At 49.0% G+C, this 15,983-nt stretch overlaps 1 protein-coding gene across 8 annotated transcripts in view; it reads left to right on the top strand.

The window, feature by feature from the left end:
* Nucleotides 1–6,666: 6,666 nt before the first annotated feature.
* Nucleotides 6,667–15,983, top strand: part of PUM1 (pumilio RNA binding family member 1) — a 77,307-nt gene continuing 67,990 nt past the window's right edge. For 7 of the 8 annotated variants that reach the window (XM_076357497.1, XM_076357490.1, XM_076357495.1 and 4 more), the window contains exons 1-2: nucleotides 6,667–6,753; nucleotides 10,927–11,300. In XM_076357497.1, coding sequence (XP_076213612.1) covers nucleotides 10,938–11,300 — 363 coding nt within the window. In that variant the 5' untranslated portion in view covers nucleotides 6,667–6,753; nucleotides 10,927–10,937. The remainder of the gene's footprint in view (nucleotides 6,754–10,926; nucleotides 11,301–15,983) is intronic. The other variant, XM_076357496.1, reaches the window with a different exon arrangement.

Here is a 15,983-nt window from a genome sequence, read left to right as displayed (position 1 = left end):
CTGGGAACATAACAGGAAACACATCTTGAACGTGCGGCATGCAGATAGCTGTGCCCTGGGGAGGGCCCCGGGAGGCCACCGCAACAGGCTGGCAGCAGCAGCACGTTGTCACCCTCTCTGGGTGAGGGACAAGAGTGAATTGGACAACTTAGACCCCAAGAAATAAGGTCTGGGAAAGCTGGAAGCAAAGGAGAAGTGGGGTTGGGGACTGCGAAAACCTTCTGGCTGACCAACCCCCTGCAAAGTCACCACTCATCCCCTTGCTCCTGTTCGAGCATTGCTGCTCTGTGACTCTGCCTCTATACACTGTCTATACATTTCCAGTAATAATATGTATTTTCCAATATATATATATATACCAATAAATAGCTCTGTCTGCAGGTAAAGGATATGGCAGTCTCGATGCTGTGCTCCAGCCCGGCTCAGCTCAGGAGATGTTAGAGAGGCAGGAGAAAGTCAGAGCATCCCTCCCGCTCGTCTTCCAGTGCCGAGGAAGAGCTGATGCAATGCAAATGGGAAACGTGGAGCTGGTAGAAGGAAATCGCTTCCCACAAAATGCAATCAGGCTACAGGACTGCGAGAAGAAGTCATGCGGGCTGAGAAGGTAGCAAGCTTCCAAAGGGCTTAGTCATGTAATTGCCTGTCAAGAAAATCCAGAGTTGATATACTTAATGATAACAAACAAGCTGGAAAGCTTAATCAGCCTCCTGCTTCGGAGCTCTAATGATTAGAAATCGGGATGAGACATGGTGTGGGGGATGATCCCCAAGAAGGGGAGCCTCACAAGCATTCACCGAGGAGGTGGTGTTGCTCCTACCAGTGACAGCATATGGGGACAATGTGCCACCAGTGGACATCAAATGTCCCCAGGCAGCATTTACCTGCCTCACTGATGGGGCAGCAGTAGCGGAGGGACCCCTGTGTCCCATTCCCTTGCTCCTGGTGGGTGTCTATACCCTCCTGGGGCCCACAAAGCAGGGAGGTGGGTAGGTGTAAGGATCTAGCTTGGATCTCGGGGTGATCTAGCTAGACCACACATAGGTACAATCCTTTGATTCCCCAGGCTACGGCTGGCCTGGGTCACGTTTGGAGGGACAGTTGCTGTGGGTGGGACACCTTGAGCAGGGACAAGTCTCCACTACGACTCGGCAAGTGCTGGCCAAGAGCAGCCCTGGAGCCTGCCCGCTCCTTTCCAGCTGGTTATCGACCAAGCCCTGGCCAGCCGCCCATGCTCAGCGGGGACACCGCCACCACCTCCCTCTCAGGAGGAAGGTGCCACCACCTGAACTCTCCTGCCCGCAGCTGCTTTGCTGAGCCGTAGGATTTTTCAGATCCCATCAGCTTCCCGGGCTGTGCTCATCCCAACTGCCCTCCCCCCGTAGCACAGCCCTACCTGCCCGCAAGGCTCTCGGGAGGGAATGGCTGTTCATACCCCAAGCATTCATTTATTTTATCCACCAGCATCTATCAGAGTTCCTGTTTTCTCTGCAGCTCTGGTGTCCAGGTCCCTACAGGGTTCGGCAGCTGGTTAAAAAGGCTGATGAGAAGGTAGGAATGTGGAGCAGGGCTCAGCCCCGCTCCTTGCTGCCATGACATGTCTCAGCAGCGAGGTCCAGGGGGAAAACCCACATGGTTTAAAAAACAAACAAGAATTTCCTTTTTCCTGGTTTATAGCTGCTATCAGTCGTTTGTGCGGCTGTTTTTTCTGTAGGTTTCTGAATTACCTTCTCATTAATAGACTACATCAGTGGGGTGGCAGAGGGGCACCCAAGAATGCTTCCCAATGACACTTGGCCCCATGTGCTAGTGACCCTGCCAAAAACATTTCTCTCTGCCTGGTCCCTGGGGAAAATACCTTCTTAACCCCATAAGAGTGAGAAGAAGTCCTGTGTGTCTCTCCTCATCCTGGATTTAACCCACTCCGTATCCCATAAATCCATCCTGGATTTATCTCCACTTCTCCAGGGCATTTTTCACTGCCTGCCTCTGGCTGTCTTCTTCTGCAGCGGCTCTGTGAGCTGTGGCAAACTGGAAGGAGGACAGCGGAGGACACCACCGGGATTTGGAGGAAGGCATTGGCACAGCTGTTTTCTAACCATGGGATGTGTGGCATGGCTTTGCCAGCTGCCTTCCTGCACACAGAGAGGAAATAGTGGGATTTGTTGTTAATGACCCTCAGGACATCACCCAGACTTGCTTGGTCGTTGTCCTTGCACCCAGGATTGGGAACTCCATGTTGGGCTCGGTACAACCCTAAGCACAGCCGATGGGTGGGAGTTGCTTAAAAACTTTAATTTAGGGGGGTGTATTTTTGCAAGAAAAAGCGACTTTCCAGCCAAAATGAAACTTTCAGACTTTACTGTTGTCAGGTGGGTCCGCAGCCAGAATTTCCTTCAGCTTGCCGTAACTGCAACATTTCACCAGCCGCTTTTAGACACTTGGCTGCTGACTCCTGAAAATGTCTCTGCTGGGTTTCTCAACAAGAGCGTGGAAACCTGTAGGCGAAAAGTGTCGGTGAAAACCACGGTTTTATCTGATCGCTGAAAGCTGCTGCAGAAACGAAAGGACGTTTCCCGTCTAGGTCCGCTGATGGCGACAGGCTCAGCTCAGAAAGCATTTACGTGCATACCCTGCATCTGCATGTGTGTGGGACTGGGCTTTTACGGGGAAGGTCCCGTGGGGAAGGTTCACGATTTTGGGTCTCTGGCCATCTTTGCAAAGCAGCTGATGGAGCAACGGATGTGTCAGACGCAGCCATGTTCGTCAACAAGTATTAAAGCTGCCCAGCTGCAGGGCTGGTCATTACTTTTTGCCTCAAGGCAACACGGTCTGATGAAACACTGTCCCAATGATGAAGCTGAATGATGTAGTTGGCTCTTAAAGCTTTTTGGTCAAGCTGGCACGTTTTGAAAGTATCCTGCATGAGGATCTCAGCAGATTTTAGCTTGGTTTAGAAAAAATCAAGTAATTAAATGGATTTTTTTTTTCTGGTGGCCAACAAAATTTTGCTGCCCCACTGAAGAACTTGGCACTGGGGGGGAGATGCTCTTTCCTCCCATCTGACTTTTCATTTCAGAGACCAAGTTGTCATTGAAATAAAAGTGCTGGACCTCCCTACACTTCCCCGAGGCTGGGGACGGCCAGGTCTGTCTGGGGGCAGTACTGACGCCACTCATCTGTGATTTACAGAGTCCCTCAATCTATTTTCTTTTCCAGCTAAATCCCCTGTCCTGTGCACGTGTCTCCTCCGTCGAGCTGTGGGAAGCTCTGCTCCGAGGAGTATGAATCACAGCAGCGCTGGGTTTATTTGCTCTTAGACTAGAAGGCTCCTTCAAAGAGAAGATACTGTCGTGTTGGGCATCATGCCACCAGGAACAGAGTCTGGACAGAGCATGGATGGAGGGTCTGGATTTGGGCATTTGGCTTTGGACATGTAACGTTGATGTTTAATGAAGAGTGCACTTGACTGAAGCCCCTTCTGTAGTCAACAGAGGGAGAAAGGCACTTCTAGCGAGTCATTTGGAGGTTAGGAGGACATCAACCACCTTCTGGAGGCACCTTCTTCTCTTTGTAGACCAAAGCAGCAGCCCAGGATAACTTATGCCAGGACTGGTATGGGGTGAGCCAGGGCCAGGGAGCTGGGGCTGCCCTTGATGGCCAACAGTGTGACAAAGATCAGAAGGACACTTCCACCTCCAGAAGGTTTTTCCCATGGAGGTGGAAGTTATTTCACTGCCCACACTGCCTCTTCCTCCCACTCTGCCTGCCGTCCGTGGCTCTGAAGTCTCCGGAACAGCATGTTCTCCCAGTGGAAGACTTTCCATGGATTGCAACAAGCTGGGAGCTCGGGCAAGGTCTGAGGGGCAAGAGAGAGGATGGCAGCGGTGGGAGGCAGAAGAGGCTGTCGGACGGACGGAGGCGAGACCCAAACTCCAACTCAGTCCCATAGCTACAGGGCTGCATGTCCCCATGTGCCATTTCTCTGCGCCTTTCTTCCTAAACCGAATAAACTACTTACTGGCATAAGTGGGTTTTAACCACTAATACTTCATCCGCAGGAGGACTCCTTCCCTCCCCCTCTCATTATACTGGTATAAATGTAATTATCCCAGGTATAATTAACACAAACCATGTTTCTCGTGTCAGCAAGCAGCCTGGGTGTGTGCTGCAACCTGCCGTGGTGTAGCTGTTATCTCTGGCTCGCAGCAGAGGGTCAGAGCTGCTCGGGGACCTCTGTGCTACCGCCAGCACAATAGCTCGGGGACAGGCGGCCCCACCAGCAAGGTGGGGTGCTGAGGTTGCCAGCTTGCAAGCACGGCACCTCAAAAGCTGGCCAGCAGAAGCAGGTAGGGACCTGCCAGCCCTCCTTCCCCCGGGCTCTGCAGTGAAGACATGGTGTGGGAAAGAGCTTATTCTTCGCAGCCCAAATACTCATCACCCAAGAGTCAACGCTGATGCCTTGTATCAGCCTGGGATGTTCAGGAGGTGTTGCAGAATACAACCAAAGGAGAAGGGCGTCTGGCCAGATTTATTTGCTCCGGTGCCAAGATGACACATTTTCACTATTCACATCTCCACTACGCCATGAGGTTGGCCTTGCTCACACTGGCAGCATTTTGGGGACATTGCATGGTCCACCATGGCATGGCAGATCCAGATTTAGGGCTCTACCAGCTGGAAGGTGGAGAACTGATCCGGCCTCACCGCACAAGCGTGCTTCTGATGGGCTGACTGCGTCACTGAGGCGGTTTCCTTATAACAGGGCAGCGCAGCTCGACAGAATGAGCCGCATCTTCATTAAGGACGCTCGCCAGAAGAACCTGCTGATGTTCCTATTCCGGTGAAGAGCCTGGAGGCGGCCAGGCCTCGCTAACAGGAGCTACTCGTTGCGCAGGATCCACGCCGCAGCCGTTCGCAGGATGCTCAGGGCTCGGCAGGGCTGCGTGGCAGCAGGGCAGGGGGGGTCCATCCCAAGTCCCACACACCCGTTTGGGCAACATGCGGCTGCGGTGCAGGCAGCTGAACCCAGCAGAACTGAGTGTATCACAGCTGGGTTTTGCCAGGTCAAATAAGCCACGCCGGCGCTGGCCGAAGAAAGCTTTGGGTGGCTCTTAAAAAAGGCTTGGCTTAAAAAACAGCATCGACAGCGAAAGCCTTTGCTAACTGTTTATCCTGAAGGTCCTCTGTCATGCCGGGCCCGGGGTACTCAGCACCTCCCAGGCTGCAGCCATGAGCTGTATTTCCCCGGGGTTTTGGAGGGCGGCCGGGGTGAGGCCTCGCTTCCCCGCAAGCCCTGGCTGGCTGGGCCGCAGACTCCATCGCAGTGCGGGCACCTGGAAGAGGCAGCGTGGCAGCAGAGACACCCGTCACGCCGGCAGCCTTTCGGGGAGAAAATGGATGCAAGCTACGCAGCCAGATCTGGCCCTGCTCATGCTTTAATGACTGCGATAAACCGGGCTCGAAGTAACTTCTTGTACCTGAAACCACAACCCGCTTGCTTCGCCCGCAAAAGCTCAGACTCCAGGGAAATCTCTCAGCGAGCCCCGTGCAGCCTGCGGAACCCTGTCGGCTGATGAAGCCCTTTGAAACGCCGCTGCGCTGGGCTGCTGCTGTTTGCTCTCTGCGTGCATGCGAGGGCATGCCCCGAGCCACCTCCCTGCGCCAGCACCTTCCTCCCGTTTTTCGCGTGTGGTTCGCTTGCCTGGCTAGGAGAGAAACTATTACATCTAAGCATCAAGTGCAGGCGCTAAATCCCCCCCAAAACGTAGGAGCCCAACACCCCGATGCAGGAGGGTGCACAAAACCAACAGCGGCCGCTCCCGAACGAGCTGTCCCTTTAACATGGAGGTGTTATTGCAGAAACTACCGCTCCCAGGGTACAGCGCTTTGTTTTAATGTCCAGACTGCGAGCCTGGCCGGCGCCGGAGCGGCGCACGCTGGGGTGTGTAGTTTCCCCGCAGCCCTGGCTTTGTGGGGAAGGGGAGTGGAGGGGGGAGACATGAAGGGTAAACACCCCAAAATTGTGCTTGGCTGCTGGCCCTGGGCTTGTAAAGGCGCGGGGCGAGGAAGAGCCGCTCTCCCTGCCTGCGCTCGGCTGCGCTTCGTGCCTCTGGCGCGGTTCTTCATCGCCTTTGTGCGGGCAGGCCCCGGGCGGACGGCTGTTGTTTTGGGCAGAGGGGCTGGCAGCTGCCTCGTGGCCTCCCCGCTGCCCAGCGCGAGCCCGGGGGGCCTGGGGGTGCCCAAGGCCGGGGGCGGTGGCGGGGCTCAACCACAGCCCCGTTAGCCGAGGGAGCGCTGATGGCGGCAGCGTCGGGCTGAGCACGGCTTGTGCCCCCCAACCCCAGCTGGGGAAGGGGCCACGCTTGAAGCCTGAGGCCCCTGGCCCGGGCCTGGCCCCCAACCTGAGCCCGGCCTGGCCCCAAGCCGGCCCTGGCCTGGCCGGAGAGCAGCGACACCCGCGAGTGGACGCGCGGGAGGGTGCGGGGGCACGGCCTGTCCCCCCCCGCGGTGCTCCCGGGCCGGCGCGGTGCGGGTTGGGGGGGGAAAGGGGCGGCGGGCAAGGCCCGGCCCGACCCGGCCCGGCCGGGGAAGCGGCGGCCCGGCGCCGCTTGGAGCGGCCTCGCCTTCCCGGCGTGCAGCGCGGCGCCCGTCCCCGCCGGGCCGCCATGTTGTCGGAGTGAAAGGCAGGGGGAGAGGCAGGCGGCGAGCGGCCTGGGGGGGGCCGAGATCCGTCTTCATCCTACCGCTCCGCCCGTGAGTATCGGCACCGGACCGGGCCCCCGGCGCGCCGTGCACCTCAGCGGAGCTGTCGGTGGGGCCATATTGGTGGGGGGGGCGGGCGAAGCGGCGCCAGGCCGCCCCAAAGGCGAGCGGCGGCGGGGCGCTGCGCCCGGCTCTCCCGCCCGGCTCCTTGTCGGCGCTCGGGGGCCGGGGCCTGGCCCCTATTGTTACCGGGGAGCGGGGGCGCGGCGGGCCCCCGCCTCCCGTGAGCGGCTCCGCGGCCGCTCGCCGCCGCGCCCCGGCTGGCAGGGAGGGGGGGTGTCATTGTTGGGGGGGGAGGGGGTCGCGGGCCCATCCCGGCCGGGCGGCGGCGCCTGCCGCCTGCGTCCCCCCGGGCCCGGCCAGCCGCGGCCCCCCCCCCGCCCGGGGCTCCCCCTTTTCCCGGGGGGACCCTAGCCCGGCCCGCCGGGGAGGGCCGAGGCCCCGCTTTGTTGTCCCGGGGGGCCAGGCCCGGCGCTGGCCCGCGTTGGCGTGGGGGGGTGGTTGGGTTCCCCCCCCCGGCCTTGGGGGCGTCTTCGGCGGGGCTGGGGGGGCCTCGGTGTCCCTGGCAGAGGAGAGGGACGGTGCCTCGCAAATGGGAGGGGAGGCAAACGCAGACAATACTTTTTGATGTGCTGGGTGACCCTGGGGTTCTTGTGTTTGTGTGGGGTTTTTTTTTTCCCCCCCTTGGTTTATCTCGTTTTCGTGTAATAACAGCGTTTGGCCCTTTTTAATTGCACACTTGTAATTTTAAGAGTCTGTCTCTTGCCCCAGCCTGAGAAATACTCGAATTTTTTTTTTTTTTTTTTGGTCAATGTTTAATAACTTTGTTCTGAGCAGAGATTTAATTCAACAGATCATGAGTAAGGAATTTCCTTTATTAAGAGCGAGGGAGGTGGGGTAAGGGGTAGCATTTATCTTACGATGTTTTAATGCTGGTTTAAGCAATTCGGTGGGTGATCGATTTACCCGCTTCCTGCTGCGTCTCCCCAGGTTTTCAGGAAAACACAAGGTTTAACGTTAAAAGTTCTTGTAGGCCACAGCTCTCGAACAATGGCTGTGCTTTAATTTCCAGTGTAACTTTCAAAAAAAAAACCCACCCAACCCAAACTCTCTTCTAGTTCACGACTGAACTTTTTGAAACGCGCGTCTTGTGCCGACTTAATTTTTTAATATTGTCTGTTATTTTTAGAGGAATATAGAATAAGAGCAAGGAAGTGCTGAATGCGTAGCTGTGCTCGATGCGGATTAAAGCTGCCTTATTCAGTGTCGTCGCCACTTAAGCTTAAAACTTGCTTGGAGATGTCTCCGAAGTTTTTGTTGCTTGTGGAACATCCCATAATCTAAAGTATTTTGCTTGTAATGATAACACAGAGCAGTTTATTTACATGCTACGTTTTTATCAAGGGGAAAGGAAAATTGTCCTCTTTGAGTGCATTGTAGCAGCGCAGAAGCCTTTGTTTGTAAATACGTAACTCTTCCCAGCAAACGGTTTGCCGAAGAAAAGTTGATTATATATTTTTACTAAGAGTTTGGGAATGAGAAGGGTCCTAGTAGCCATCAGCAGTGGCGACTCTTGCAGCTGCCCGTTAGCTAATGAATGTGCGTTGTGTAGGTGACTTAACATATTTCTGATGCTCTGTGTGCTTTGAATGACAGGATTCAGCTGTCCGCTACATTTAACACGGCATTTCTATAAAAACACGTCTTGGAACTAAACTTGAACTACCCAGAATGCTCTTTTCCCCTTTGCTCCCTTTCAAAATGTCGCCTTTGCCAAGTTTTTCTCTCGTGTTTGGAGCTGCCTCGTCTGTATTAGACGAAAGAGGAAGCGTCTGGGAGCAGGAGGCACTTGTGCGGATCTTCGTAGTACCTTAACTGAGATTTTCTAGAGTCACAAAAAACCCCCTATTTTTACAGTAACGCAATTATTAGCGATCTGCATGCAAATTAAACCAGACATGAATTTGTGCTGGTGAACAGAGGGACCTTGCAGCCCACTGCCTTTTGAGGGAGGAAAGGAGCGTTGGGGCTGTGCTGGCTTCCACTCGCAACTTTGTGCGTTGTGCTATTTCCAACTGGAAACAGGGGCTTGTCACAATATAGCAATGCTTGAAAGTTTTTGTGGATTCATAGTATTTCCTTATATTTTTTAAAGACTGCCCTGAGATAACTTGTAACCCCTTTTCGTAGGGGCTGCTCAGATTTCATTGTCTGCAATTAATATACACCCCAACTTGGTGACGTGTGTATTTCTCATCAGTAATTACTTAATTATTTTTTCTTATTGATAATGATGCTTCATTAAAGGGAAAATACCAGTAAATCATACTATTGTATTCTTAAAAATCAGTGAAGTATATCACTGATATACTTCAGTAAATCAGTTACCTGGTTTAGTAACACCAGGTGTTGTCACACTGTTCTATGAAGTATTTGAGGGAAGGCAGTGATTTCCAGACTTTTTGAAAGACAGAGGAGTTAGTTCTGTTAAATGTTACTGGTATTTCAGTTGTGAAGGTCTTTGAATGTATAAAAAGCCTTGCAGAGTTGCTTGTTTACGTGGCCGTGGAGGCTGTGTGTGTGTGTCAACAAATGCATGTTGTAGGTGCAATAAAAAAACCTTATCGCTGCAGTTCTTATAGTAATTTTTTTCTGAATATTAACGCTGGTCTCAATTAGCGGGACAAACCTGACAAAGTTTGATCAAAGATAGGACTTGGATTTTTTTGTGTCATCTTTTTCTCTCCACTGTTAGAAAATTGTTCTTGGAAGTTGCTTGTAGCAGTTGACTGTTGTTCAAAACTACTATGATGAGCAGAGAGGAAACAGAGCCGCCTCTCAGGCCGTCAGAGCTGCTGTCGGGATCAGGGCCAAGGTTTACAGCCGCCAAGGTACAAGGGTAAAAGCATTCTCGTGCTGGTATGCAGCTGTGGTGGGAGTCCGTAAGGGCTGAACACCCCCCATCCCACCCCAGTTTCATCCTTATAACTCTCTGCGGTATTTGTGGGGTTGCATTTAGGTAACTGAAGTCATAAACTAGCAATCTCTTTAAAAAATAATAATTCTGACTATACCATGCCTTTAAAAGCAAATTGGATTTGTGTGTGCGCTCTGCATTGGCTGAGCATTACGTACCAGGGAGAAAGCACTTTTCTATTCACATGTGTAATGTCTTTATTGCTCTCAGGATCAGCTGATAATGTTGTCTTAAAACACACAAGTTTGTTTGTTATTTTTGTGCTGCTGGGATGCTATCAAAATACTTGGGGGATAGTAAATTAGTGAGTTGCTGTCAGCCTAGTCTGCCAGTTGTCCTCCTGCACGCAGATGATTTTGGTGTATGCAAAGCATTTGGGGTATTTTCAGCGTTGGACGGTTTCTATGACTCGTCCAGCTTTCCCCCGGTGTCGTTGACAGCAGGACCGGCACTGCTGGCTGCTCTGGCTCTGGAAGGTTCTGCCGAGATCCCGGGCACCCAGAGGTTAGCTGCTCTTTCTCCAGGGAATCTCGTACAAAACATGCCAGTGTGTTTTACCATCTCATGACCGAAGCCAGCTTCTGAGTTTGCAGGAAGAGTGCACACTGTGTTTGGGACTTAACTGTACAAACAGAAATCCAGTATTTTAAGTTTGCATTTAAAAAAAAAAACAACCTGTTGCCTTGGTGTTTTGCAGAACTGAGTGAACACATTGCGATACAGTGGGACTCGTGTATTCATTGAAGATCTGCTTCATAATTTGTCAGGTGTAAACGAGCACGGCAGGCACTGGTGGTGTAATTTGTGTTCCATCAGGTTTTTCGGGGGCTTTTTTCTAGCAATCTTCTGTGGCAGCACTCCAGTCGGTGTTTTGTCCATCGCATAAATTGGCATTCTGATTTCAGTGTAATGGCACCTTACATGAATCTTGCATATGCTGATAACACTTTGCAGCACAAAATGTGGGTTTTTTGGCTAGCGTGCATTTTTATATGATATTTTAGTTGGTAGGTTAATGGAGCAAATAACTATGTTAAAAGGCGTCAGATTTGGCACCGTGATGTTTCCCTGCCAGTCACAGGATGGGTGTGTTATTTAATATGTAAAGCTGAAGCTGTAAGGATTTCATGTTTTCTTTTCCTTCTCTCTTTCTCGCCGTCTCTCCCCCTTCCCCTCACCCCCCGTAGGTGTTGGTGGAATGAGCGTTGCGTGTGTTTTGAAGAGAAAAGCAGTACTCTGGCAGGACTCGTTCAGCCCCCACCTGAAACAGCACACTCAAGATACAGCTAATCCCAACATGCCTGTTGTATTGACATCTGGAACAGGGTCCCAGGCTCAGCAACAGCCAGCTGCAAATCAGGCGCTTGCAGCAGGGACACACTCCAGTCCTGTTCCTGGATCCATAGGAGTTGCAGGCCGCTCCCAGGACGACGCTATGGTGGATTACTTCTTCCAGAGGCAGCATGGTGAGCAGCTTGGGGGAGGAGGAAGTGGTGGAGGCGGCTATAATAACAGCAAACATCGCTGGCCTACTGGGGATAACATTCATGCAGAACATCAGGTAAAAAAAAAGTTCAATGTTTCCAAACTCAACACGTGAACGCATCGGGCTTATGATAGATGCTTTTAATGACGCTTTTTAAAGCTTAAGCTGGTTATTGTGTGGTTGGAATGGCAACAGTCGTACTTTTTGTTTTCTCTTTTCAGGATTGCGGTGCCTTGGTAGCTATAAGCTGAAACGTTTCTGCTCTTGAGGGTGTTGAAATCCCAATCCACTCTCTGTGACAGTCAAATACATGTTTGCAAAATTTATCATTCCCTTTATTGAATTTTTTTTTTTTGGATGTGTGAACCAGTGTAGCAGTGACTGCTGCTGCTTTTCAGATCTGTTGCTGTAGTTAAATAATTCTTATGTAATGGTATTACAAAACTGCCAATGCATGTAGGTTGGGCTTTTACCATTCCCAATATTGAAAAACACAGTTCTGGAAGTTGCTGGTAATGTGTTTTCCTGGGTATCTTTGCTCGTTTGTTTTGAGGTTTTGGGTTTGGGTTTTTCTGGTTATAATTGGGAGGGGAAGGTGCTATTAATGTGCTTAGCTGAACTGAGAAGAGAACAGCCTTAAGAATGTCCTGAAACGGTGCTTCTGGAAACACCTATCTTCTTACAGCGACTTAACGTTTCTAAACGGGTAGTGGGCTAAAACGTGTCTCAGTAGTAGTGTTTACTAGAAGTCTTTTCAGTAGTTGCATTGTCAGATGTGCTGCGAGTTAAGTGAGTGCATGACTCACTCTGGCTTTCTGTCTGTGACCTGTAAGTAACTCGTCAAAGGAGATGTGCTTCCTCTTCTAAGGGAGTGGAACTTAAGTGTAAGCACATTTTAAAAAGGAATGATTCCCACAAATATTGTCAGAGCAGCAGACACAAAGCTTTTGCAACCTTCATGAATATCTCCTGCCTCTAGTTTTTCAAATAAAAGCGAACAAGCCCTTGCCTCTCTGCTGTGCCTCCCCAAGGGGATGTGTTGCCATCCGGACCATTTAAAAGCAAACGTTGCAGTGAATTTTGCAACCTCGCTGAAGTCAGTGTGTACATCAACAAAGAAGTAAACCCAAGTGCCCTGTTAATTTGTTCTGGAAGAAAAATCGTATAAAATACTGCAATATGAACTAAGCAGCTAGAAGAATATTGTAGTTATTCCCTTATGTGGAAACATAGTATTTAGTTATCACTTTAAAGGAAAAAACTGCATTGAAATGAGATGTAATTTTTCTGTTAACTATCCAAGTTTTCAGTCACTAAATGTAAAACTTGTTTAGAGAGACATCGATGGAAGAGATCTTAATGTGCTTTAAGTTGTGTAGGAAACAGTAAGCAAAAATTTCTTATTGAAAAGCTGCAACTTTTAGGTTTTTCAGATGAAAGCTGTCATGCAGTCTGGTGTGGAGATGTTTGGGCAGGGACTGCTTTTGTTTGGACATTTTGTGGAAAGATGACTTCATGAATTCAAATGAACGTCATAAAATTCTCAATCCTCTTTTCCTCCTACTCACACTTTCATCTTCCTTTTTCTGAAAGTCCTTAAAAGCAAAGACAACAAAACTCACTGGAGACTGGGGGGGGGGGGGGGGGCAGGAACAGGACACCCAAACCTTGCAGTCATTAAAAATTATGCTGGTATTTGAACTTTTTTACTGCATTCTTTAATAACTGGAAGACTTAAACTTTTACTGGAATAAGAGAATCCTACCTGTTAGAGACTTGCCCTGATGTCAGTAGACGTGTAACTCCTCCTCAGCTTGATTTTCTTCAGTAACTTCTTGAATGAAACGATACTAATAAATGTACCACTTAATGCAAGAAAAACTTGTTAGCTTATACTAGTTTAAATAAACTTTTAAAAAATAATGCATGTATTCTTTGGAGGCAGAACACTTCTGAGAAGGTTGTATGGACAAAATATACCTGCAGGATTAAGCTCACAAGGTTCTGTGTGACGCTTTCTCTGTTTTTCCCCCATGTGTTCTGTGATCTGAAGCTCAAGAAATACCCAGTATAATATAATTAACATTGGGACCTTATCTGTTCTACTTCCTGACGGTTTTTACATTGGCTGTAATGTATTTGTCACATAGTCCTGATGTTTTGCATTCAGTATGCATCTTTAAACTAATCTTTGTGTTTAATTTCTTCAAAGTCAACTCTGAGATGGGGCAGTAACGCTTTTCTCATGTGTCTTACTTGATACTGTATATTCCAGTGATTGTTGGGCAGTTTTATCTATGTGTTTATTGCTTCAGCCTTTCTTGAGTGCCTCTTTTTCCATGGTTCTCTGTTTGCCTCGGGGCTTTACTCATGGGAAGCAGAACACGGGATATATGTAATCCTAATACTGCCATTCCTTTTGACTTTTTGGCCACCTCTGCATCTGCTTCTTAAATTATAAATTCCTTGGAGCGAGAACTAGTCTTATGCATGCAAAATCATTTAATTCAGTTTGGGCTTAGCCGGGGTAGAACTGAATTTCTCCTTCAAGAATAGAAGTGGAGGGAAGTGCTGGGACATGCAGAGAGGTGGGGAATCATTATGGATGTCTGCTAAGTCTCAGTTTCTTATGGATACACTTATATTACTGTGCTTTTGATTTTAGACTTTCAAAGATAATGCAGTGAGGGCCCTTGTCTTGTTGCCTTGAAGACTGGTTCAGAAACTCAGTAGCTAAAAGATAATGGAAAGTCAGAAAAAATAATTATAGGGTAATATAGGTTAATGTCTGCCTAGAGCTTGGGAGGTCGTAATTAAAGGTAGAGGGATTTTTTTTTAATTGTTGAATCCCAGTTTCTTCTTTGTTACTTATGTAGACAGACATCTATCTCCGTCTGTTGGTGATAATACTCCAGTGATTTTTACCAAATGATAGCATTTCATCTTGTGTCATTAAATAGCTATGAGTGTTGTGAGTCAGAACTTATTTACGGTATCCTTGCTTTTAATTTTTTATTGTGCTGGCTGTCTCTCCTTGTCATTTGTTCATACTTTGACTAGCAGCTCTGAGAATTGAGCTGTGAATGGCTTTAGTAGGGATGACTTAAAAAGTTTCTCTGCTCCCAAGGAAGTAGATAGTGTCCTCTTGTTGTGAACAGCGGGAAGATGCTGGTTCTTTTTGTATTTTACCTAGAAACTTTCTCTTCCCTTTGCATTTTTCCCTTCTCCTCCAGAAGGCGGGGGGGCAAGTTTTTATATAAAATTAAGCAATTAAAGATGCTGCTGTCATTTTGCATATTTAGGTATCAAAGTTGTACCATCCGCACAAATAACATATAAGTTCCTCTTTGTTCTTGCAGACACTGAAGTAATGGTGACATTGGACTTTTTTTTTTTTCCTAGACTGGAATCTCTCAACTCCTAAGCAACCTTCCAGCTGTCTGCAGTTACAAATACTTAATCACCAAACTTTACATGGAAGACACTTCCAACAGCCAGGTCTTGACTGCAAAACGTAGTCTTCTCTTTTTATCCACAAAAAACAGCAAGATGAGGTTGAGTGTCAGTATCCACCAGTAATTCTAAGATTCAAACTGAAGAGGTTTAGGTTGTCGTTCATCTATGACGCCCGATTACTCTTCAGGCTGTTTGGGCAGACAGTTACGCTAGCTGCACTGGGGTGTTTGTATGCTGTTTATTCTGCAAAAAAATGGGTAGAGATCAGAACTTCACGTAGGTGAGTGAAGAGGTACAAGATGACTCCTGATGAGTAATGGCCTAGGTTGGATTTGTCTTGGTTATGAAAGGTTGCATATCTCATTACAAATCCAAACAGCCATCTACTACTCCTGAGGGGAATGAGAAGATGGTAGAGATATTCAGCTGGGACAAGTTATCAACACTGAGCAGGTTTTTAGGAAAATTGGCTGGGTTTTCTTGGGTGGGGTCTCTTGTGGCTTGTGCATGCATGTGTGTTCTTGAACTGGAGTGGAGAGAGAGTTTCTTTGGTGGTGGTCCCTTCTGAATTACAGTGAATGGATATACTTAGACTGTCTGAATTGCAGTTAGGGTAATATGGGAGTTGCGTAGTAGAAGCAAATGATTTTAGGCATTTGCTTTCTTTGAGAGCATGTTTAATTAATAATTTGAGACAATGGAACTCTGCAGGGATCGTCTTGTTGAATGTGGGGAATTTTTCACATATAGTTGGTGAAGAATAGCGAGAGCAACAGGGCTGGGACTGGATTTTATGCTCAGTTTTTGCCTTTTGGCAATATGTCCATGCAACTTCTTAACTGGGAACTTGAATTCAAGTGGAGACAGAAGGTAATGCTCCTGGCAGCTGCCCTTCTAGAGCGCAGCTACTCAAACTATGCTGCTTGCTGCTGTGAAAGTGTCTGGATTTGATGTTGTTTGACAACGTTTGGTGCCTATTGGTAGGCACCATGACCAGTTTGCCTTAAAGTCGTGGCAGGGTCCTCTAAAAAGATCCTGGAAGCTAAGGAAGCAGAAGCCCTAGTGTTCAGTCTTCCAAAGTGAAATCCATTTAAATGACAGTTAACTCTTCAGGACAGAGATTTCCTGATCTGCTTGTGGAAAGCACCTAGTGTATGAGGGCCACTGTGGTCCAAATAATCTGGCTTGTTCTCTGGGCTAGAGTTGAAGGCATGGAGCGAGTCCTTAATCATGTACACTGCATGATAGAACGTGTGGCTCTGTTCTTGAAGAATGTTTTCTGATGTATGTTTCATTAAATCC

The sequence above is a fragment of the Aptenodytes patagonicus genome, chromosome 21 (assembly GCF_965638725.1).
Source record: "Aptenodytes patagonicus chromosome 21, bAptPat1.pri.cur, whole genome shotgun sequence".
NCBI classification, from domain to species: Eukaryota; Metazoa; Chordata; class Aves; order Sphenisciformes; family Spheniscidae; genus Aptenodytes; species Aptenodytes patagonicus.
The sequence above is the reverse complement of the archived record's forward strand: the minus strand, read 5'-3'. Positions and strand labels throughout refer to the sequence as shown.